Here is a 24,573-nt window from a genome sequence, read left to right as displayed (position 1 = left end):
AAAAGAGTGTTATTGAAAGTGAGCTAATACAATAAAAAGGAATTAACTATTGATACATGCAACAGCGTAGGTGAATCTCCAAATAGTTATGCTGAGTGAAAGAAGGTAGACACAAAATACTACCTACAGTATGGTTCCATTTATATGAAAGTCTAGAAAATGCAAACTTATCTGTTGTGTCAGAAAGCAAATCAATCAGTGGTTGCCTGGGGATGAGGAGGTCGAGGGAGAGTGAAAGAGGATGCCAAGGCCACAGGAGTGATGAGTATGTTCACTCTAGGTTGTGGTGATGCTTTCGGGAGTGTATGCGTATGTTAATACTTTGCAGGTTGTGCACTTTAAATGTGTGCAAATTATTGTGTGTCAGTGACATCTCAATAAAGCTGTTTTAAAAAGTAAAATAATACAAAAGAAAAAATGAGGTCAGGAAATAGTGCATTGAATTAAATCAGTAAAAGAGAATTCAAAAACAAAAGACCTTGCTGTTATCTTTTAAGTCAGCCACCTGGAAGCAGCTTTGTTGTAAGTAATTACTTCTTCAGGTCCCCCCTCAGGGGCTCAGAGCACGCAGAGAGGAGTCGGGGTGCAGTAGAGGTGATCCAGCTGGAAATCAGCTCTAGGGAAAAGCCAGGCTGGACAATGCTAAGATTATTTAACCTCTGGGTTTTATTTATATCTCTGAAAGTTATGATCCAGAATTCTTTACTTTTTTTTGTATAATCACTGGATTTTTTAAGATCTGAGGGCTTAGATTACAGAAGTTCTTTAAATTGATTTGCATCTAAACATGTCTATTTTGAAAGGTTTTTAAAATTTTAGTTCTTCAAAATTGAATTTCTGCATTTTAAATTACTTTATCTTTGACAGATACAGGATATGTCAAATTTTAGCTTATTATCTTTGGCTCTAATTTATATTTTTGTTTAAAATTGTATGAGGTCCCTGTTTAATGAAAAAGATGATGGAAAAAAGTATCGTAATGTATGTCAAAATTCAGGAAAAGTAGTTGGTCATGATGCTGACAGTAACTCTTGAAACTTTTTGTGTCTCGTGAGTTAAATTAGGACTCCTATGAAATAGTGACTAAATGGTGTTAATGACACGTGATGTGGATTAGTGATCTTTTTGAAATGAGTTGGTGATTACAGATTTTTTTCTCACAGTTGAAATCTTTGACCAAAATTATCAGTAGCGGGAAAACGTGTAGTTGTCATTTTTCTTCCACACCAATATAATGTGATTAGATTATGCTTTTGTTAGACATGCTTTGGAAAAGAATTGAATTATGGCTATCAAACTGATACTTAAAATACTATCAGTTTCTGTTTTTTTGAGGGGGGGTATTTAAAGTTTACGGCTTACAGTAAATTTATTTTTTTAAATCACACTATTTAATTACTTTAAAAAAAATCTTGGTTTGACGTGCTTCCAATGTTTAGGCAGTCATACTGAGTTTAGATGGGTTATATCTATTCTTAACATGTGAAATTTCTTTATTAATTATAATGTACACTAACTTAAATTTTGGCAATTTTTTTTTTTCCAGTGGTTCAACTTGAATTCTCTCTTGACGGGTCCAGAATTAATATCAGACACATACCTTGCACTTTTCTTGGCTCAATTACAACAGGAAGGTAAATAAAGATGGAAAATTTTATAATGTTGTCTTTCAAAGTAGCTAAAGAAAACTAGCTCATTAGATGTGAGTGTAACAATACTGTTTTTATGGCAGTGGCAGTGAAATAATCTTTGTTTTACATGTTGAACTTGAGGTTATGATTTGACTGATACTGTTCAGAGTTCTCACTGACACTTGGCCCTCCCCCAAGGATGCTGCTTCCTTTGCAGCTCCTCTAAGTAATGGCTCTTTTTTCTTCCACACCCCACATGCCACAGGGCCGGGGGGAAGACCAGGTATTCTTGCTCCTCTTTGCCTCTTCTAAGCCACTGTTCTTCCCTAAAAGCTTCACCTCCTTTGAAATACACCCCACTAGTTTGAACTCTACCCTCTGCTCTTTTGCAGTTATCTGTGATCCTCCCCCTTTCCATTGAAGATTTTAGGATCTGACTCACTGTCTTCTTTCTGCTTCAACTCCTTTCAGCATTCTTAGTGATTTCTATATCAAAAATCAATTCAATCCAATACTTCTTACTTTCAAAGATCATTTTTTTCACTCTTGCCTTGTTCCCAATAATTTTGCCACCTGCAACTGCAATCATCATATTCTTTGACTATCGTTTCCTATCTTTGTACCACATTTTCTCTCTTTTTTTTTCCATTCAGACAATTATTTAAACCCTACCACAAGGCCCAAACACTCCCCTTACAGTCATCCTTCCTTCCTTCCCCTACTTATTTTCTATAATCCATCATAATCACTCCATTCAACTTCTTTCTTCTTCTCTCCCTCCATCATAATTTCATGATAAAATTCCAAACCTAGTTAAAGCCAATCTTGATCTTGTCCATTCTTATACCAGAGCAGCTGAACATGACTAAAGAAAACATAAAATGTGATGATTGATTTTGCTTTAAATTTATGATTACAAATTTCAAATGAGCCTTTAGTGCTACTTGCCATTCCTACTGTGATTTTTCAGTAAGTTCACTTACTCTCTATGATGGTTATTTCACAGCTCGTCTATTCAAACTTCTAACCACTCCCTTCTCCCTCCCTGACTCCTAGCTTATGGCCTTCCTTTATATTCTACTGAGGAAACAGAAGCAATTGAAAGGGAACTTTCTCATCTTTCTACCAGAAAATCTGTCCACTTGCCTATATCTCTGTGTGGGCTTTGAGTCTATTAAGATGGATGAATCGTCCCCTCCTCCTAACCAAGACCAACCTCTCCACAGTGGGGCCGCTTCCCAGCTCCTCCCACCTACTCAAGATCTTTGCTCCTGCTTTTGTCTCTCCACTCCTGCATGATCAGTTTCCCCCCTCTCTCCTGTGTTATTCCCTCGAGCAGAGAAATAAGCTCTTTATCTCCATTGATCAAAAAGGAAAAGCTTCTCTATCCAGGAAACTCCAGCTGCCTCCCATTTTTATTTTCTCCTTAGAATTATCTCCGGTGTGTTATCCCCTATTCATGAACTCATGAATAGTTTACACTGTCACAACATGTCACTGAAAAACCCTCTTCTCAGTGTCGCCAATGACCTCTGCACTTGCCAATGCCAGTATTCAATTCTCAGTTTTTCATTTGACCTCATCTTATTTAAGAGTATAGTTGATTATACCCTCCTTTAAACAGTACAAAATAAAACTTATTGAACATTTCAAACGAATATAAAGTATAGAAAATAAGATAATGAACCCTCATGTATCCTGCACCCAGCTTCAATATCTCATGACCAATCTTGTTTTATCTTTATCCTACCCACATCTCCTGTTTATTTTGAGCAAATACTAGACATCTTATCATTTTCTCTGTAAACTTTTTAAATTAAAAATTTTAAAAGCAAGGATTCTTTAAAAAATACTATACTATAATCACACCTAAAAAAGTTAATGACTACTTTCATAATATCAAATAGTCAGTATTCAGATCCCCACTCTTCTTGGTTGTCTCTTTATGTTTTTCACATTTTAATCCAGGTTGAAATAAAATTTGTTGATTGAATTTGGATTGGAATATCTCTTAAAAATAGCAGTAGGTTTCATCTCGTCTATATTTTTTCTTTGATTTACTTTTTAGAAGAAAATGGGTCATTTGTTCTGTTTCCCACCTTCTAGATCTTGCCGATTACCTCCCTGTGTTTCTCTCTCAGTCCTGGATTCCCAGTAGCCTAGTCTTTAGATCAAGAGGCTTGATCAGATTCAGGTTGATTTGAGGGGACAGAAGACTCTTTCTTTACAAGTGGTGTGGCACTTGATGTCTGGTTGTCTCTCTTTTTGTGATCTGAGTAGCTGTGGAACATCAATGCCTAGTACATTATTTTATTTAGGATTGCAAAATGGTGATATTGGATTCTCATTATTCCTTCATTTATTAGCTGAAAGACTTCTATAAAAATAAATTTTCCCATATCAATTATTTGATTATCCTGAAGTATAGTCATATAGTCAAAGCAGGATAAATATTTCTTTACTTCTGCCAGTTTTTTAAATGAATTCGTTTCATAGCGTCTTTCTTCCAAAGGCAACCAATTAGTTGTTTGTTATTTTTTCTGTAGTGTCATTCTAAACTAATCCATTAAAACATAGTTCATGTGTTTCAGTCCATTATAACATTGGTGTTGATACCCTAATTGTCCCGTCTTGGACCAGTGGGAAACTTTCGAACTTGACTCCCAAATTCAAAATGACCAATGTAGCTTTTTAAAGCCTTTCTTTCTCATATAACCAGAATTTTCAGGCTTATCATATATATATTTCCTGCCCTTTTAGTAATGGCCTTTAGAGATCACAGTCTGGGCACTGGTATGCTTATCGCTAATGGGCTGGTCATCATGTAGTTCTTTCCAGTTGACATATAAGATTATAGTATTGTAATTTCTTTGATTTTATATACTTCCATCTCTTTTATCCCTAAAACCTTGATTCCTAACTATATCTTCCCTTCTTGAAATACCATCTACACTTGGCTTCCAGTCCACAATTCTCTTATTTTCCTCATATTTCGTTGGCTGCTTCATTCAGCTTCCTTTTGTGGATCTCCCTCTTTCCAATCTCTAACTATTGAAGTGACCCAGAGTTCAGTCCTTGGACAGCTTCTTGACTATGTGCTGTCTCATTATTTTAAAATCTCTAAATAAGATCTATATGCCAATAATTCCCAAACTTTCATCTTCTGCCTAGATATCTACCTTGAACACCAAACTCGTAACTTTGACATCTCCACTTGGAAGTCCAGAAAATATTTCAAACTGAACATTTTGAAAGAATATAAAAGACTACAATTTTTTTTTTCCTTCCCTTCCGTGCTATCCCTCAGGTTTTCCATTTCAGTAAGGATCACTCTTCTTGCACTCTGGTTCTCATTTATCATATTGATAAGCCCAGAGTGCTTTTTAAAAAATATAATGCAGTTTATGGCACACCCTCACCCTTCACTGGCATCCCAGGATACTTAGGGTGAAATCTAGTCTTTAATAAAACCTGAGATCATTACAGTATCACCTGAATAAGACAGAGTTTCTGCTATTCGTGATGCTCTTCATGGGATGCCGTGGTGAGCTGACGTTTATTCTAGGATCTAAAAACGACTTACTGGCTCAACACATGTTAAACCATCTGAACTCCGAACACACTTGTCCTTGTAAAACCAAAAAACTTAAGTTTATTAACTCGTTACTTATTATTACTGTTTTGAGTTTTTTCACTAATACTCCTTTCGATCCTTGTTTGTTTCATTGTCTGTTTTTATTTTTTATTATTTATTGCATTATCTGTCAGCACTCACAAGGATATCCAGTAATAAATGCCAAAGTTTAAGAAAATTTTATGGTAGAAAAATGTAAATTGATTAGAATGACTTTGATGTAGCCCACCGTTATTCAGTTTTTGTGTGGAGTAACCAGCTGGGGAAACCCTGGCTTTCTAGAATCATATTTATAAAAATTACACAGAATCACTGTATTTCTTTTAAAAGATAAGGTACACTTTTAATACCTTGACTAGATGTTGGGTATTGGCTTCTCAGACCAGCCTTGTTTCAGTTGGAGGGTGGAGCTCAGGGTGAGGGGGGCATCTATTTTTCCAGATGACTCATTTTACCCATATTACACGTTATTATATACATTATCTGATTGTGTCCTCACAACAGCCCCATGAGGGAAGGTATCGTTTGTTTAACAACTGAAGAAATCAATACATAGATGGGTAACGTGCTTTACCAGTGACCATGCAGCTAGGAAAAGGAGGAGCCGGGATTAAAACACAAACTGCAATTCCAGATCCCTTGATCTTACCCACTCCTTTTCCTGCCTGTCACCATTTAGTGAGCATCCCACGTGGTCAGGCACTGTTTTAGGAGGGCCCATTACAGACACTCTTAATTTCTCCTCGTCTCTCTATGAGATGGTCCCACTTCGTAAGTGAAGAGAGTCAGACTCAAAGACTTAAAAGTAATTTGTCATAGATCACCCTGCCAGTAAGGATACAAATCATTATATGAACTCAGGTCTTTCTGACTCCTCAGTTTGTATTCTTTTCATTACTGGATTCCGTGCTGCCTCTCTGTCCGCTATCATTTTTAATCAATTATGAATCTCTTACTAGCTGTTTTAGTTTATTTTTGCCTTTTTTTTAGGTTATTCTATATTTGTTGTTAAGGGTGAGCTGCCAGACTGTGAAGCTGACCAACTCCTGCAGATGATCAGGGTCCAGCAGATGCATCGACCAAAACTTATTGGGGAAGAATTAGCACAACTAAAAGAACAGAGGTAAAATTATGCCTGCAGTATAGAATATATTTCATTACAAGAATTTAATTTTCTTGCTAATATTGAATGTGTGATCCCTTTATTGTTGATGATTTTTTTTTAGACCTTTATATTTTAGTGAAGTTTGTTGGTTCAAACTCGAATCAATCATTTGGATTACTTCAATATATTAACTTAGAGTCACATCACAATACAATCTTAATATTATTAGACTTTATCTGCAAGAAAATGTATAAGTTTTGACTTATGTAAAATCTTTGGTTTATAAATATCTTTATATCAAAAATATAAGACTGGTCTGCAGTTATTATCAGTGCTTTCATTCTTCAGAGTCCAGAAAACCGATCTGGAGCGAGTCTTAGAGGGAAATGATGGGTCAGGAATGTTAGACGAAGATGAGGAGGATTTGCAGCGTGCTCTGGCACTAAGTCGCCAACAAATTGACATGGAAGATGAAGAAGCAGATCTCCGCAGGGCTATTCAGCTCAGTATGCAAGGTATAGACATTCTGACATGGTTTTTTTCATTGTTGAAGAATTGAGTCAGATAATTCTTGGTTCCTCTGGTGGTAATGAACTGTTCTTTGATGGTAACTGCAGAAGCAATAGCTATGTGCAGTCAGCTCTTTTTTTTAGTTTTCTTGAAATATAAATAACTTTTTACAACCTATGTTATATTAGGACTAGTTATATTTTTATTTCTGGTTATTCGTATGGTTTTAATACTGCACTAGTGCAGCAATAAACTGAAGTTAACCTTTGTGAGCAGAAGTGGTGGGGGGAGCTTATTCAGACCAGCTGTTGCACAAGTGTATGCTATTGGACACAAAGGGAGGCCTGGACAAAGACTGTAAATTGATTTTACAAAAATCTAATGTAAGTGGCTGTGCAGCTTACAGCTTAAGCCCGCTGATGGGCTGCTGTCATTGTGATATAAGCCCATCAGAAGGGGAGAGTGAGACATACCCCATAGGGGACCCGGGTGCAGGGCAGTGTTTGGGATATAGCTCAGAGTGGCTTCCATAAAAGTGTAAGGCGTTTCTTTTGTAGTTTTGTTTTTATCCAATTTATGTGATTTTGCCTTCTATTTCCTAATAAAATTATTCACTGAATTCCTTAAATATCAAAATAAAGTTGAGGTTTCATTAATAACAAGATTATGCTTTTTACCTTCTGTTTTATCCTGAATGTCCCATTCCTCTGAGTTCTCCATATGGCGTGCAGTCCAATTGTCAATTAGTAGACCCCTGCTGGATCAGCCCAATAATGGACAAACACCAGCTTTTATGATTTTAAATATTTTTGTGTGATTCGCTCTTCTTACCACTTCATTTCACAATTTGTGCAGAACCTCTGGTTGGTGCAATTATCAAGTGAGACCATGGAAGCACACTTAAGTTGTTGTAGGACCCAAGTGTTTGAGGATAGAACACAGAGATGGGTCGTTTTACGATCACGTGCTTTAAGTTGCTTCTAATGAGTTAGAGCACACGAGAGCGCTGTTAGTGGCTCTTCTACCCAGTTGGTGCTGGGCGTAAATCCTCACATCTGATAACCGCAGTGGGTCACAGCTTGGTTCTAGTGGACCCAGGTTACATTTGAACTGCCTTATTCAGATTTTCCCTGAGGTTTTCAGAGCTTTTCTTACATTTACAGAATAGTAGCAGAATGTTTTTAAAAAGAAAACTTTTTAAAAGCTTGTTCACATAAGTATAAACATATGTTGCTTTAACCGGTAAATAAAATGATTGTTTTTGTTGTGTTTTCTTTTGTTTTCAGGTAGTTCCAGAAATATATCTCAAGATATTCCACAGACATCAGGTACACATCTTACTTCAGAAGAGCTACGGAAGAGAAGGGAAGCCTACTTTGAAAAGTAAAGTAGTTGGTACAAAATTAAAATTGCATATTCAATATTTACTTTGGCTATTTTGTCTATTTGTGAACTTACAGCTTTGGATTAAACTATTCTCTCTCTCTTTTTTTTTTTTTTAAAAGACTGGTTACTGCCTAATCCTTTGAACATTGGAATGTTTTTGTTTTTGTTTTTGTTTTTTTGAAATTTACAGATAAACAAAATGTAGTTTTAGGAAAACTTTGTCCCACCGCTAATTAAATTTACATGAAACAGGATGAAGGAAATGCTGTAAAATTTCAGTCAAAATCAAAAGGAAAATAGAAAAATGGAATTGGGTCAAGGCAAGAACAGTTTAGTGATCTTTTGAATGCGCTTATAGGTTACCTAATCCTATGAAGTTCTTCTGTCAGTAGGAAAAACAGCATTTTTTGGTAGGGAAGCACACTTACAAATACAGGTGGTGGTTAATTGCTCTGTTTATTGCCACGTTAGGGGGTACTACAGGCCTGTCAGCATTAGAGGTATAAGGCTAGACCATAAATCTGAGTCATCAGCTCCTAAAACCTAACTTTGTGCCCAGTTTTAAAAGTGATCTCAAAATAGAAATCTCAGCCCATAAAATGCCATCCTTTCCAGTGACTATTATTCACAAGTCTTCCCCCCTTTCTCTTTTTTTAATGCTAAAAATTCACCTTAAAGATTATAAGATCTGTAATAGGTATTCAGATCTCAAGATCACAAACTAAAAGGCCAGTGCCTGAATCTGGCCCATAATTTACTGTATTTCATCAGTTCTGAGATGCACATATTCTCACATTTCAACATCTCTTCAACTGAGAAGCAATTTACAGTCATAATTGGCAGCATTTTAGCAATATTTAAAATATTGGAGCAGTGTACATTTGATGGTATAATGAAGATAATATTTACCTTGTTTTCTGTTTTTTCCCTTAAGTCACAACTCAGAAGTATATGAAGGAAAGTTCTGATCATCTGACATCTTAATGTGAGATATTTCTAGTCTTTATTCAGTGATAGATTAATGGGTTTAATTATATATAAAATTTCAAAATAGTGCTTATTAGTGCTTTTCACTTCCTTTAAATTTTTAAAATTAACTTATTTTTTAATTGTGATAAATTTCAAATTTTTACGAGAGTAGAGAAACCAGCATAGCGAACCCCTGTTTACATATTGCCCAGATGTAACAGACATTAGCACATGGCCAGTCTTGTTTTTTATGCCCCCATCTCCCATGCTCTTCACTCCTCCATGCCCCACTGGGTTTATTTTATAATATATCTAAATCAGTATATCATTTCATCCATATTTATGTCAGTATGTGTCTCTAAGATATAAGGGCTTTTTTTTTTTAACATAGCCAAATGCTATTGTTACATAATAATGTTAATTATCATGTGATAATTATTATTGCTAATTCTGTAATATCGAATAGTGTTAAAAATGAAACTACTTGATTAGATAAAAACTAATATCCTAGAAAATTTGTTTTAAGACATATCAAAATTAAAGGATTTTACTGTCCTTTAGTAACTGATGTTAGTATTTTGACTACCTATTCACAAAGACACAAGTGTATATTAGCTGTACCCATTTTCCTATGATAGTAAGTATTCTTTGTAAATAGGCTACCTGATATTTCATAAAATGAATGTGTGCTTCATAATTTATGTCTGAATGTTTTGATCTTTGCTATTATAATTAATAGTACAAGAAATCCTTGTATCGACGCTATGCTTCAAACTTCTCATCATTTCTTCTAATTATTCCGAGGATATCAAATTATTGGGTTAAAAGACATGAACATTTTTAAGCCCTTGGTACAGATTTCTAAACTACATTCGGAACAATTCCCAAGTGATGCTTCTACCATGTTTTTTTCAGACCTTGTTTCTTTACAGAGAAACTAAAAATGCACAAATATATCTAAGAAAAGGAAAACATCTTTAAACTTTTTATAGTAAAAAGAATAATGCAGTAACATTGCGTAATGACTAAGTTATAATAAGCACAGTGCCAGTGATAACTAATGCAGATGTTTAAGTCAACTTTGCACTCTTCTAAAATGTTTGTGCATCGGTTTGGCTCCTTCCCGGTTGGAGGGTAGTTGAATGGGGAAGAAGGTACTCAAGTGACGGTTTCCAGCTTCAACTTTTCATCCTCTGTCTTCTGGTTTGACCTTAAAAATATGGTGGGAACTTAAGAACTAGAGAATATTAAAGAGTTATGTGTTGCTGAGAAGAGTTAAGAGCTGACTTGGTGTTTCTTTTTAACATTGGCTAGCATTCAAAATCTTGTAGGCCTCAATAAAGGGGCTGAGAAACTAATATTTGCCTTTCATTAGAATTCCTGATTACTTAGCCTAGATGGGTCCTTGTCTCTCTAGCTTCCACATTTGGCAACTTGGCTCTGACATTACCAAGCTAACTCTGCTTCTGGCCCTCTCCAGACTGACCCTGCTGCTAACTTGTCACTCATTCAAATTGATAGGGTATTTTTTTTCCTGTAGAGTATTTGAAGCATCATATTTACTGTAGTCACCACAGTATTCATGCATAAAGCAGAAAAATACTGTTAAAAATCTACCTGTTACAGATTCATAGGTTGTGAGTAAAAGTTGTTAAATATTTTCATAGCCATGATTTTTTTTTTCCCAGTAGTAGTGTCTAAATCCATTTTACCTGTCATAAAACCTCAGGCAAAACCATGCTCTATCAGCTATGTTGCTGTAAAACCTGCCTTTAGTCACATGTTATGAGCATCAAAAGAGTGTGTCAAACTATTTTGTAAACTGTAAAGTGTGCCGCAGATATATGTTTAGCAGCATTAATGTCTTCTCCAGGTGTAACTCTGAAATGATGCAGATTCTTTTTTTCTGTCACAAAAAGTGTATCCCATCAAGGAGAGAAACAAACGCTGTTTTCATGGTCATGGATTGCTATGATTCTTTCTTTCTTATTTATCTATCTGTCTATCTATCTATCTATTTATTTATTTAATTTATTTATTTATTTGCTATGATTTTTTTGATTGCCTAATACTTGAGCCATCACCTCAGTGGCATGACATAGTTTATCAGGTTAAGAAACAAATTATTAGAGGTCTTTTAATCAGTAAAGTATTTAATATGGAAATTAAGGCCTTACACAATCTTAGAAGAGGCTGTAATAGGCCAGGCCTCTAGAATCCCAGCTTGTTTGAAGAGCTGTGACCACCGCCCCAGTTGAGATGATTGGGAATGAGGATATCAAGTTTAAGAACACAGTGCTATATAGCTGCGATCCCAGGATCTGGAAGCTGCCACCACCGTTGACTAGACATGAAGAAATGGGACAATGAAGTCATGAGGCGGAATTCGGGGACTGACACCTCCATGGCTTTACTTGCTAGCAGAGAACAATGAAAGCAGCAGCACGGTGGCTGTGCCTCGTTTCTGCCTTTTAAATCTCATGAGAGTGCTTAATTGGTTGCCAGAATCCTAGCTATAAAACAATTTAAGACATGTGGTTTTTAGCTTTCCGGCCTCTGTGACTCTGAAGGCACAGTAGAGGGCACAGTGGGAATGGATGCTGAGTGCTCTTCGAACGTGTTCTATCTTATAGTGTCATCACATTTGAAAGATGTCAAAATGGATTCAAGATTGGCAATTCATTTCTCGCTTTTCATGAATTTAAGGTAGAGTAAAAGTTACCTCTCTGAAGTCACTGTCTCATCTATCACTCACTCCCATGCATTCTGAGGTTTTCTTGACTGGAAGGGGAAGAGGCATGGAGAGATATCCAATGCGCCATAACTCCCAGCCTGTCTTTCTCGTGCCGCATTCCAGAATTGGGGTATGCTAGTGGGAGCATACTGCCCACGTGTACATTAACCGTGCACAGCAGAGAATCATAAACCTGTGTGAACGTCGGTATGCTGGCTCAAAGGCCAGCGGGAGAAAGTGCGATTTCCCACTGGTTGCATTTTTTTCATTGTTGCTCATATTTAGAACACAAGATTAAGAGAGACCCCAGGAAAAAATATGCTATTCTATTAACAGTTTTCCTGGTAATTTTAAAATTCTAGTTTCTTTAAAAATCCTTTTATGCATTTTTCGAAAGCTATGGTTTCTCACTCAGATTGGGAGCTGTTTTTAACTTTTTAATTTTCAGCATATATATGTATATGTGAAATCATTTTAATTTACACAAATGCAGAAATAGTTCTCAGAGCTCCTGTGATACTTCACGCAGTTCCCCAATTGTCGACATTTCTAAACCATTAGAGAATCACTTGCAGACATGAGTTCTCATTAACTCTCAATACTTCAGTGTATATTTTCTAAGTACAAGGACACTCTCCTACACATCGTATCATAACCATCATGTTTAAATGTTTTAAAATATGGTTATTTATGACATCGTTTTTCCAGTTTAAAAAAACATGGAGAGAATGTATTTTAATGCAATAGGTATTACTGATACTTGATAATGCATGTTAAGTAGTTTTCATTTCTTTCATTCACAAAATATTTGGTGAATGCCTACTGTGTATATGACAGGCAGTTTTATGCACCGGGGGGAACGAAGATAAGGTGTGTACTCTTGTTAGCTTATACTCTAAAGAGGGACACAGAAGATACCAGATGGTGATAAGTTTATGCTGAAAATTAAGACAAAGTGATGAGATAGTGACAATGCCAGGGGACTGCTTTAGGATGGACAGGAAAGGTATCTCTGAGGAGATATTTAAGCTCAGATCCGAATGACAGGAAGGAGCCAGCCATGGAAAGATTGTGTTAACTCACTTGGTTGTTTCAGATGCTTTATCTCCTTAAAGGTGCTTATTTTCAGTGACTTCTCACAATATTAAGGATCTGTAAACCAACACATTTGCACAGAAATAGCTACCAGTGAATCCTTTTATACGATGTATTAATTTGTGGTGAAAATACCTGCTTGTTAATTTCCTTGATAAATTCAAATTTTGTATCTAGGTTTCCTAGGATCAGAAGTGGGATACTTTTAACTAATATATATCAGATGGATTGCTCTTGCATTCTTTTCTGGTGTTCATGCCAGTGATTCTTTTGTTTTGTGGAACCATTCATTATCCACATGAATAGTATTTCTCATAGCATGTTTATTCTTAGAGGTTTTGTTTTTTTAATGTACATTCTCTTTTTCTGTTTCAGGCAGCAGCAGCAGCAGCAGCAGCAGCAGCAGCAGGAGGAGGATCCACCAGGACAGCTGTCACACCCATGTGAAAGGCCGACCACTAGTTCAGGAGCACTTGACGGTGACCTAGGTACGCCTCTGACCATTATCACAGTTGTTATCTGCACACTTTGTTTGACATATAGGCTCTGCGATTTCGGCTTTAATAGGTATCGAAACTCTTGAACGAATTTGTAATCTACTAAATTTCTTTGGATTAAGGAGTAGGCAGACTAGAGCACTCAATTAATGTTTCGTTTTAATATTATAAATAATACTTGCAACTTCACAGTAATACATTCTATAAAAGTTCCTCAGGGATCATGAATATTAGTAGGTGGAAAATAAATACATTTTACCACCTGGAAAACTAAAAACACATGAGTGTAGTCTAAATATCAAAAGGAAGTCCAGAGTTCACATCAGGCCTTGGTTTAATAAGTCTTAAACTTTGACCAATTATTGGTGTTAGAAGTTGAGTGAAAAAGAAATTGTATGTGACAAAGGACTTCTAAGCAGAATATGTAAAGATTTGTCAAAACTGAAATAAGAAAACAACTCAAAAAAATGGACAAAGGATTTGAATAGACACTTCACCAAATAAAATATGATAGATGACAAGTAAAATGACAAATAAATGATGTTCACCATCACTATTCATTAGGATCACTACTCATTAGCTAAATGCAAATTAAAACTACAGTGAGATTACACATCTGTGAAAATGGCTTAAGAAGAAAATAAAATTGATAATATCAAATGCTGGCAACGATCAGAGCAACTGAGACTCTCATATGTTATTAGGGAAAATATAGAAGGGCTCAGCACCTCGGAAAACAGGCTAGTATTTGCTTATAAACTTGATGTATGCTGAACCATGTGATCCAGTAGGTCCACTCTTAGATATGTAACCAAGAGGAAAGAAAAGTGAGGGTCACACAAAAGCTTGTGTGTGTATGTTTATAACAGTTTTATTCATAATTACCCTAAACTGGAAACTGCCTAACTATTGTCCTTCAATTAGTGAATCGATGCACCAACTGTGGTGCATCCAAATAGTGGACCGTGTTAGCAATAAAAAGGAGCGAACTGGTATGTTTTCCTACTCTTGCTAAGTACAGCTAACAACCTTGGATATCTATATAAAACAAACATAAGAATCTGAAAGCTTCAGAGGAGAGAGACTGGCTAGGAAGCTCAAGACCAGAAAAATGACATAATGGTGAGTCGCCTGGGATTTCCTTTTACCTCATCTGTTGAGAAGCCACAGGGGCACACCAAGAAAAAAGCTCCAAAGAATAGTTGCTTTATGTAGTCAGAAGGGACCATCTAGCAAGACAAAAACTTTTAGATAAAACTAGTCCAGCCAAACTGGACTAGGTAAATAAACTGACCCTACTGCCACCTCACCCTGTAAGCAAAGGCCAAGTGGGAGCCTAGACTTGTATCCCTACCTGGCCAGGGTGGTGTCAGAGAAAGCGAAATGGGGCTGGGATTCATTCTTTCCAAGAGACAGTGAGTCCCCCTATTCCGTGGTGTCAGTGGTCGTAGGGAGCCTGGACTTGCACCCAGGCCTCCTGCCTGGGTTGTGTCATAAGAGGCCTAGGGGAGATTCAGGATTGTCACTAATTTGAGGCAACAGTTAGGCCACCCCCACAGTGTAGGTGAGAAACAGTAACCAGGCATCCCTCGCCTTCCAGTCAGGCGGGTATCAGTGGAGGACAGTGGGAAGCCAGAACTCCCACGTGTGTTGAGCAGTAGTGATCACACACACTCTCCCTATCTGGCAGCAGCAAGGCAACACCCATTTCCCACACTGATGCTGTGTCGGAGAAGATAAAGAAAGATTCATAGTCTTAGAATTCCCAAAATGTCCAGGATTCAATTGAAAATCACCTGTCATACCAAGACCCAGGAAAATTTCAACTCGAATAACAAAAGACAACAGACATCATCACCAAGATACCACTAATGTTAGAATTATCTGACAAGGATTGTTAAAGCAGCCATCATAAAAATGCTACAATGAGCAATTACGAATATGCTTGAAACAAATGAAAACAGAAAACCTTAGAGAAGAAACAAGATATAAAGAAGAACCAAATGGAAATTGTAGAACTGAAAAATAACAATAATTGAAATTCTAAAATTCAGTGGGTAGATCTAAAAGGTAAAGGGAAGACAGGAAAGAATTTGTGATCCTGAAGGCAGGACAACAGAAATTACTCAGTCTGAGCAAAAGGGAGAATTGGACTGGAAAAAATTAGGAGCGCCTTCGAGACCTGTGGGAGTGTAATAAAAGATCTAACATCTGTGCCATGGGAGTCCAGGAAGGAGATGAGAAAGAGGATGGGGTTAAAAAAGTGTTCGAAGAGATAATGGCTAAAAATTCTCCAAATTTGGGAAAAGATATAAACCTACAGATTCAAGAGGTTTAGTGGACCTCAAACAGGATAAACCCAAAGAAATCCATACCAAGACCATAGTCTAACTTCTGAAAACAAGACCCCCCTGAAACCAGCTAGAAACACCTTACAGCAGTTTGCATGACAGCAGATTTCGCATCTGAAATCATGGAGGTGAGAAGGAAATGGCACAACATTTTTCAAGTACTGAAAGAAAGGAATTCTCAACCCAGAATTCTATATCTAGTGAGTATTTCCTTCAGGAATGAAGAGGAAAATTAGAGAATTTGCCATACCAGGCCGACTCTCAAAGAATGGCTTAAGGAAGTTCTCTAAACAGCAGTGATTAATGAAGTAATCTTGAGACATCAGGAAGGAAAAAAGAACAACAGAAAGAATCAAAACATGGTGAACACAATAGACTTTACTCTCCTTTTGAGTTTTCTAAATTATGTTTGATGGTTGAAGCAAAAATTATAACATTGATTTGGTTTTTAGTTTATATATAAGAAATATTTAAGGCAATTATAAATGGGAGAGAGTAAAAGGATGTGAAGGGAGGTCAGGTTTCTACAAATTGAAATTTTTCAATTGAACTGATACAGCCACTCTGGAAAATAATTTGGCAATTTCTTTAAAAACTGAACATACACTGACCACACAACCTAGCATTTATACTCCTGGGCATTTATCTCAGAGAAATGAAAACTTCCATCCATGCAAAAACCTGTACGTGAATGTTCATAGCAGCTTTATATGTCATAACCAAAAACTGGAAACAACTGAAATGTCCTACAGGAGTTGAATGGTTAAATAAACTAGTACATCCATGCCATGGAATACTACTCAGGATTAAAAAGAAACCAACTGTTGATACACGCAGCAACTTCGATGAATCTCAAGGGCATTATGCTGAGTTCAAAAAAAGAAAAAAGAAAAACAGCATCAGCAGTTCTCATACCATGTGATTCTATTTGTGTAACATTCTAAAAATGACAGATATTTAGAGATGGAGAACAACTTGGTGGTCTCCTGCAGTTAGGGAAGGTGGGGTTGAGAGAAGTGGGTGTGACTATAAAGAGATAGCAGGAGGGGGATCTCGATGGTTCTGTAACAGTTCTGTCGTGGTAGTGGGGGTGGTTACACAAATCTACATGTGATAAAATACCCTAGAACTACACACAACATTGTGCCAGTGTCCATATCCAGGTTTTGCTTTGAGCTGTGGTTATGTAAGATTAGGTGAAATTGAGCATAAGAGTACACAGGTCCTGTCTGAACTATCTTTACAACTTTGTGAATATATACTTATTTCAAAACAATTTTTTAAAGTGACGACTTGCTGATATACACAACCAAGTTAAATCATCTTTCACTTAGCATAGTGCATTTGTTTTGAAAATAAATGCGTTATGCTAAGTGAAAGAAGACACACTCAAAAAGCCACATACATACTGTATCATTCCGTTTATGCTGACATGCAGGAAAAGGGAAACTATAGGGCAGAGAACACAGTAGTGCTTGCCTAGGATTAGGGTTTAGGGATTGACCACAAAGGGGCAGCATAAGGGAATTTTGGGGGACAGTGGAACAGTTCTTTATCTGGGTGGTGATGGTGGTTATTCAATGCTATGCATTTGTCAAAACTTACAAAACTGTAAATGAGTAAATTTTACTATGTGTAAGTTTTAAAAATCAAAAAGAAACTATAGTAGTCAAGTAGAAATACATTTTCTAAGAGCTTACCTTTTGATGACTAAGAATTTTCCAGAAATTTCTAAGAATATGTGTGTTTTCTGTCCCAACAGGTGATGCTATGAGTGAAGAAGACATGCTTCAGGCAGCTGTGACCATGTCTTTAGAAACCGTTAGAAATAATTTCAAAATGGAAGGAAAAAAATAATACCTTTTACAAATCACTTAGATATTTATGCTTTCCAACATTATCCTGTGTGATTACAGCATAGGGTCCATTTTGATAATGTGTCAAAGAGAACAATGTTCACAGAGGAAGTAAGACTTTTAGGTGGTTTGCAAACAAAAAGATGAGAAAGTGGAAACATGTCAGGTGTAGGACTAAATAATGATCCTCCAAATACTAGCCAAAGAGGCATTCAGCAATTAAAAAATTTAAAATAGTTTTCTAAATGTTCTTTTTTCATTTTTGAGTGTGCAATATCTAACATGGCTGAAATTAGGGCATTTTTCTTGGATCTTTTTGCAGACCAACTAATTAGCTCTTGCTTTTTCCATACATTTTGTTTTGTTTTTCTCCCTTCTGTGTAGGTAACTTGGCTCACTTTCATCATCTAATAGTTGTTTCTATTTTTCATTAACCAAATTAACCTTTTAGGTTAAGCGTCTCTTCTCTATATTGATAATAGTAACGGTTCCAGAAGGATGAGCTGTTTCTCTCCATCTGTTATTGTGCTTCTGGGGAGTTTTCTTGTGTTATTGTCTCTGATCACAATTTCTCTGCCACTTAGATTGAATTATTTTTCTACAACTCTTTTAAAAGGTAATAATCTTTCTTGAGGTTTTGCTTTTTAAGTCCCCCACGATGGGATCATTATTTCATGATTCTGGTGCATTCCTAAACTCTGAAATCAGCTCTGCACAAATAGTTAAGAATAAATGAACATTTTTTAAATGTGTGAGCACGTGCTTTCCCAAACGCTTAATGAATGTCCTCTCAGTTATGTCAGAACTTCGCAGCATTGTAACCCTCCTTCCAGCACCTTGTCACTTCCTTTCTTTTCCAATTGAGAAAAACAGGAGAAGCATAGTATGCAAGCCAGTTTCCTTCTGTTATAAGACAACACATAATACCCACCATGAATGTATGATAGACAAATTTGGCCTTCAATTTTAGTAGCAGTTTTATTTTTCTTGTGACTGGAGCTGTCTGTTCTATTTGCAGCCGAGTCATAGAATGTAGGTGGTCTGTTTCTGCTGTACATCTTCTCGTAGGTATAGCTTGCCAGAGGTGATCATCTGGAACATGAAAATAATTTACTAACAAAAATATATTTAAATTTATACTGTGATTTAATACTTGCATCATGTTTAAATAGCTTAAGAGTCATAGAAGTCACACAGTACTTAATGGGTCTGTAAATAAGAAAGTCTTTAGTTTTGATAAACATTCTTTAATTGGGATGCACAGAGTTTCTGGCTAGGTCAATACAGTGGTATGATTTTGGTGAAAATTAACCATGTTGCTCTGAAATAGGTGTTTTAGGTTCTGTTATCTACTTTCCATCCCTCATTCTCCACCCCCTTCTGAAGCCCTTTTGAATGTTGAATTGTTCATAAGTTAAAATTTAAGAAGAAATTTCAGCTAACGACTTAAAAAATTAAAGTATGGTATGTTGTCATACTGGTGTGTGGCTGCACACATTTTTATCAGGGAAATTTTTTTGATCTAGGATTTATTGCTAAGTGAAAAGAGATGAGAAAATGCCTTTTATTTATGATTATGATATAGTTTTCTCTTGGATAGAGACAGATTTTTTTAGTTGTTATTTTGTGCCAAATGAAGTCTTCTGAAGTTTCCCTCACATAAAATTAGTTTTCTTATAACAATTGAAAATGTTTCAGAATTATAAAACTTGACAACTGCTAGGGATGTTAGAGTTTAGTACATTTCCCTAAAGAATTACAAACCAAAATATGCTAGTCATATTTTCCATGAGTATTTGGCCTTTATCTTTTCCCATTGAAAGATTACATTAAACTTTTCATATACTTGAATTGTTAAGCTCTCTAATATAAAAATGAGAAAATGAATATGCATAAGTTTTAATCTTAGAGTTTATAAAGTTTTTATATTACACACCCTTGTTAAAGCCCTTAAGGAAATATGGCATGTTGACCTTCACTTATTAGAGATTTTTTAAAAAGCAGAGCTGAGCACACACTGGATATATTTGAATGTGAAATTTAGTTTGTTGTGAAATTGTTATATTTGGCAGACAGATCCAGAAGCATTAGTAAACTGCCATCCTGTTTGGATTGGCCTAAATTTAACTGAACATTTAGATTCCAACAGTTGGCCAGTATGAAAAGATCCCAATGCTCATAGGTACAGTATCAGAAAATTTAACAGTCATACAAAGCTACAGTTCACACATCAGGAACTGCTGTTTACTGTAAACCTCCTGCAGGAAAGTCAGGAACAATGAAATTCACAATAACTGTCTGCTAACAACTTTATTTGTATAAAGATTTCCATTCTGTTTTACCAATTGGGAACACTTTAATGTTTAATATTTAAACTATTGGTATCATTTTTCTAATGTATAGTTTGTATTACCAAGATAAAACACACAGTGGTGATGCTAGTGTTAGAAGTTTAAACAGGCTTTGGAAATGCCACTTTCATATTTTGAGATGTCTTGGATTTAATAAGTAATTTATGTTTTAAAATTCAGAGTACTTAACCTCTGCTCTAAAACCATCAATATACATTTTTTACAGTAATTATCTTAAAAATATTTCAGTACTGTAAATTGCTTTAAGAGGTTGCTGTAGGTAAACTAAGATCTTGGCCAAAAAACTTACAATTCACGGAATATTTAAGAAGGTGCTTTTTTTTCTTTAAAACTTGATTTTTCTTAAGACTTTATTTATGCCAAAGTTAATGAGGAAAAAAGCTCAAAACTAGTTGATAACCATTATAGGCAAAACTACAAGTAGTCCACATTGTTTTATTTAATATTAAGTTGAATAAAGTAAATTTTATTACAGTCAGAGCCTAAATCATATTTTTAATGTCTGCGTATTTGATACTATTTTAAAATAGTATTGGACTGGTGCCAAGATTTACTAAATATCTTAACATTGGCCCATTGGACCTATGCAAATTAAAAAGATTGATTCAGTGCATAAGCCAAATATGATAATAATTGACATACCTTCAGTTGAAAAGTAAATCTTGAAGTTTTAAATTCGTAAGAGGATTCAATAATTAATATCGATGACTTCCTATTAAGAACTTGATCTGCAGTTGGAGAGGCCTGTGGCCACTACTTTCAAAGTAAATTGTTGTATCTAGGCCCTGATGAGTATGGAGATGTTATAAATGTGATCTTAATTAAGACAATCTAGATCGGATCAACTAATCCTCAGCAGTGTAAACAGTTTTTCATATTTTCAAATAAAAACTTTCCTTCATTCCTTTAAAACCATCATCTTTTGCTAAAGAACTAGCTTGTATTGCTTTTTGAAGTCTTACACATAACAAAAATATTTTTGTTCCGTTTTGCTTTCTCGAATGAAAATTATTAACATGGTTAGTTAATTCTTGAATTTTGATTTTTTAATTTGAAGAAAACCTTTGCTATTTTTTTTTCCAGAATGGTCTGGCATTTTAAGAATTAATGCTGTAGTAACATCACTTCTAAGTTTACAGCAATTGGCATGTTTAATAATAGTGCTATCGATAAATATTTTAAGACTGTGGACTCATAGACAAGGAGAGGAAAGCAATAGTGAAATATATGTAGAAATTCCTGATCAATTTAGGAAGCACTTCAGTTGTCTCTTGCATAGTTCAAAGGTGAACTTTTCCAGGAATTTTTTTAGTGCTTTTTTTTTTTTGGGAAGAGGGAAACATACATTTGAATTTGATCATCTAATTTCTACAACACTGGACTATTAGGAAAAACTTTTTAAAAATTACTGTTCTGTATAAACTATTTGAAATTCAAGTACAAAAACCATCTGAAATGAAAAGCATTGTCTTTTGGCCATGACACAAGTGCACTGTGACAGCGCTGTTTGCTCAGGACTCGACTCTGCAGCCCTTCTGTGTGTGCCCCTCTGAGTTGTGCTGTTTTTATACACACAGGCCTTCCTGTCTGGTCTGTAGAAAAGCCGGGCTTCCAAAGCACTGTTGAACACTGAGGATTCTGTTGTTAATGTGGATGTTTGATGAGTTGTATTTTAAGTATAAAAGATTATTAAATAAAGATAATGTTTGCTTTTTTATTTTTGTTTTTATTTGTGTTTAGTATTAATTCATAGCCTCGCCATTCAGAGTTTGGTTGGAGAACCAGAAGCATCTTCAGAAATGCAGTTTCAGACCATAATGAGAAGCTGCGTTTTTAAGAGGATCCCTAGGGTTTTCACGTGCAGAGTGAAGTTGGAGAAGCATTGTTTTATGGACTGTGATGATGAGTAAAGCAGGTCAGAGAACCCAGTGATGCTGTGTGCCAGCGAATGTTTGCCAAAGGGCCATTACTTGATCTGATCTTGTCTAAGGGAAGCTAAGTATCCCACATTTTTATTTGAAATTAATTTTTAAATGTTGGCTCAAGTATTTTTTAACCTTGAGGGCCGGACCACATTAGTAACAATTTTTAAGAGTGCTTGGTGTTTCCTCATTTTATCCAACTCTGGACATCAGAATCTGACTAATAATTGGAATCCACCTGGGCTGACTGATGCATATAGAACTCTCAAATTTTATAACAAGGGTTGTATATCCATTTTAGCTTTAATTAGGGTGGGGCACTTCATAGCATGGTGCTTAGAAGGCCCAATTCATTGAATTTGGATACCACCGAATGATCTCAACAGTCATCTGTGGGCCTTAGGAAACAAGTTGATTTGAACACCCATTTGACATGTTAAAAACTTTATCTTTTATAAAAGGGAATTTGGGGGTTTGTCCTTACCCTGAAGATTGCATATTTTAGGACGCTTTTAACCAATTTTGTACCTGTGCCATCAAATGCTCATTTTGCAAGTAATTTTATAGGTTCATTTTTGTCAGTAATTTGCATCCAGGTGACCTCTTCAGTCTGTACTCTTGACGTTTCTCCTTTATACAATGTGGTCCTAACACCTCCTTACAAGACTTTAGATAAACCAGGCCCTCTCCCACCTCCAGGCATTCTGTCACACTCCTCACTTGCCTCTTTTTCTTCGCCTTTCAAGATCCTTGTCCCTAGGTTAATTGGTTATCCCCTGCTATAAGGACTCTCAGCTGGACTACCACCATTTGTTGCATCCTGTTCTCTCCAAGACTGTTCCAGTTCTTATGTCGGGAACCCCAGCCACCCTTTGTCTTCTGGGCTGCTAGAGAAAAACAATTCCTATGTCATCCACTCGGTCACTCAACAAAACAATTTGAGCACCTACCATGTGCCAGGCATGGTTCTGAGAGCCTGGAAACAGTCATGAATAAGATAGTCTACTCTCATGGGGTTTGCATTCTAGTTGGCTGTTAGGTAGAGGAAACATTTAAATTAATGAACATGACTTCATAACATGGTAAGAGCTATGCTTGTTCTGTGAGATAGACAATAAAACAGGATAATGTGATGGAATGTGACCGGGAGAGAGGGCTGCTTCAGTTTGGGTTCAAGAAAGGTCTCCGCAGAGGTGACAAACATCTGAAAAGTGATGAGGCAGTCATGCAAAGGTATGGTGCCATGATACCTGCCTGAGGAAACAGCAAGCATGGCTCTGACATGGGAGTTGGTGGCTTGTTTCCGAGGAACAGAGAAGTCCGAAGAGGCTAGGTGGTAGTGAACAAAAGATAAAATTAGGATGTAGGCAAAATCTTAATCATGAGGTTTTATAAAGATAAATATAGATTGTATTTATATTTTATTACACCGAGCACTGTGGCTCCACTTTCTAGAATATTACTAAGCCTTTAAAAAAAATCTTTTAAAAGGCTCATTAACTACATCTTCCACCAAAGAGCATGCCAGTGCCCACCTTAAGCAACCCCCAAAAAACTGGCTAATGTTTAACACTAAAGATATTGTTTAACCTATCTCAGGTGAGAATTTTAGTCAAGGCTCCCAACTACCCACTTGTGCATTTTTGTTTTCTTCCTGTTAAATCTATGCAATTATTTTCACTATCAGACAACTACGGTTCAGTTTTGAAACCTTAGTATCATATTTTGTTAATCCACACGAACTATAGCAAATAATATCTAGAGCTCTCCTAGTTACACCCCTTTTGTCTTTCTCAGCCACTTTTACTCCAGGACATCATCTCATGTACAATCATGTGCAATAACATCTTAGCTGTTCACTTGGCCTTCAACCTCTCTGTTTTTGAGTCCAGCTTTCCCAAAGGTGCTTAGCCCTATCACTCCAATTACCTTTAAGTGAAACTTCATGACTGTAGACATGTTATTACAGAGAATAATGTGTAAATATTGGGAAAAAATGCCAAATTATTATTTGCTGAAATGACTGTATGCCTAGACAACCCAAGTAAATTAACTGAAACACTACTAAACTAATAAGGGCGGTCAGTAAGTCAATCAGATCCATAATACACAAAAACTCAATAGGTTTTTGCTTTTTTTTTTTTTGTATATCGGCAATAACCTGTTAGAAAATGCAATGAAAAAATACCAAGACCAATAACATCTAATCCTTGGAGTGCCAAAGAGGTACTAGGTTCCAAGCGGACTGTAGAATGACACTTTTATTAACGTTCCCCATTCTACAAATGAGAAACTGATGCAAAGAGAGGTTAAGTAGCCTACCCAAGGTCATACAGCTAAGTGAAAGACCCAGGCTGTCAGACCTAGGAGTGTGTACATCTAACTCCTGGGCAATGATGCCTTTCAAATGAACACATGGAAAATGTTTAGTAAACACTTTCAGAACGAGATGCAAATTTTCTTTTAAATTCATTCGGATTTCAGGGAGAGCTGCTATTGTCTGGTGCCATC

The 24,573-nt window shown here is 36.1% G+C and overlaps 1 protein-coding gene across 3 annotated transcripts in view; it reads left to right on the top strand.

Annotated features, from left to right (window-relative positions):
- The window catches only part of ATXN3 (ataxin 3), a 32,038-nt gene extending 10,181 nt beyond the window's left edge, over positions 1–21,857 (top strand). For 2 of the 3 annotated variants that reach the window (XM_015599687.2, XM_006925534.3), the window contains 6 exons: positions 1,547–1,634; positions 6,256–6,388; positions 6,719–6,885; positions 8,167–8,263; positions 13,440–13,552; positions 17,675–21,857. In XM_015599687.2, the coding sequence (XP_015455173.1) occupies positions 1,547–1,634; positions 6,256–6,388; positions 6,719–6,885; positions 8,167–8,263; positions 13,440–13,552; positions 17,675–17,769 (693 nt within the window). In that variant the 3' untranslated portion in view covers positions 17,770–21,857. Of the gene's footprint in view, positions 1–1,546; positions 1,635–6,255; positions 6,389–6,718; positions 6,886–8,166; positions 8,264–11,868; positions 11,942–13,439; positions 13,553–17,674 lie in introns of all 3 variants that reach the window. The other variant, XM_025042108.1, reaches the window with a different exon arrangement.
- Positions 21,858–24,573: the final 2,716 nt, after the last annotated feature.

This window comes from Pteropus alecto, unplaced genomic scaffold (genome assembly GCF_000325575.1).
Source record: "Pteropus alecto unplaced genomic scaffold, ASM32557v1 scaffold8, whole genome shotgun sequence".
NCBI lineage: Eukaryota > Metazoa > Chordata > Mammalia > Chiroptera > Pteropodidae > Pteropus > Pteropus alecto.
Note: the sequence above shows the minus strand (reverse complement) of the source record. Positions and strands in the feature narration are given on the sequence as shown.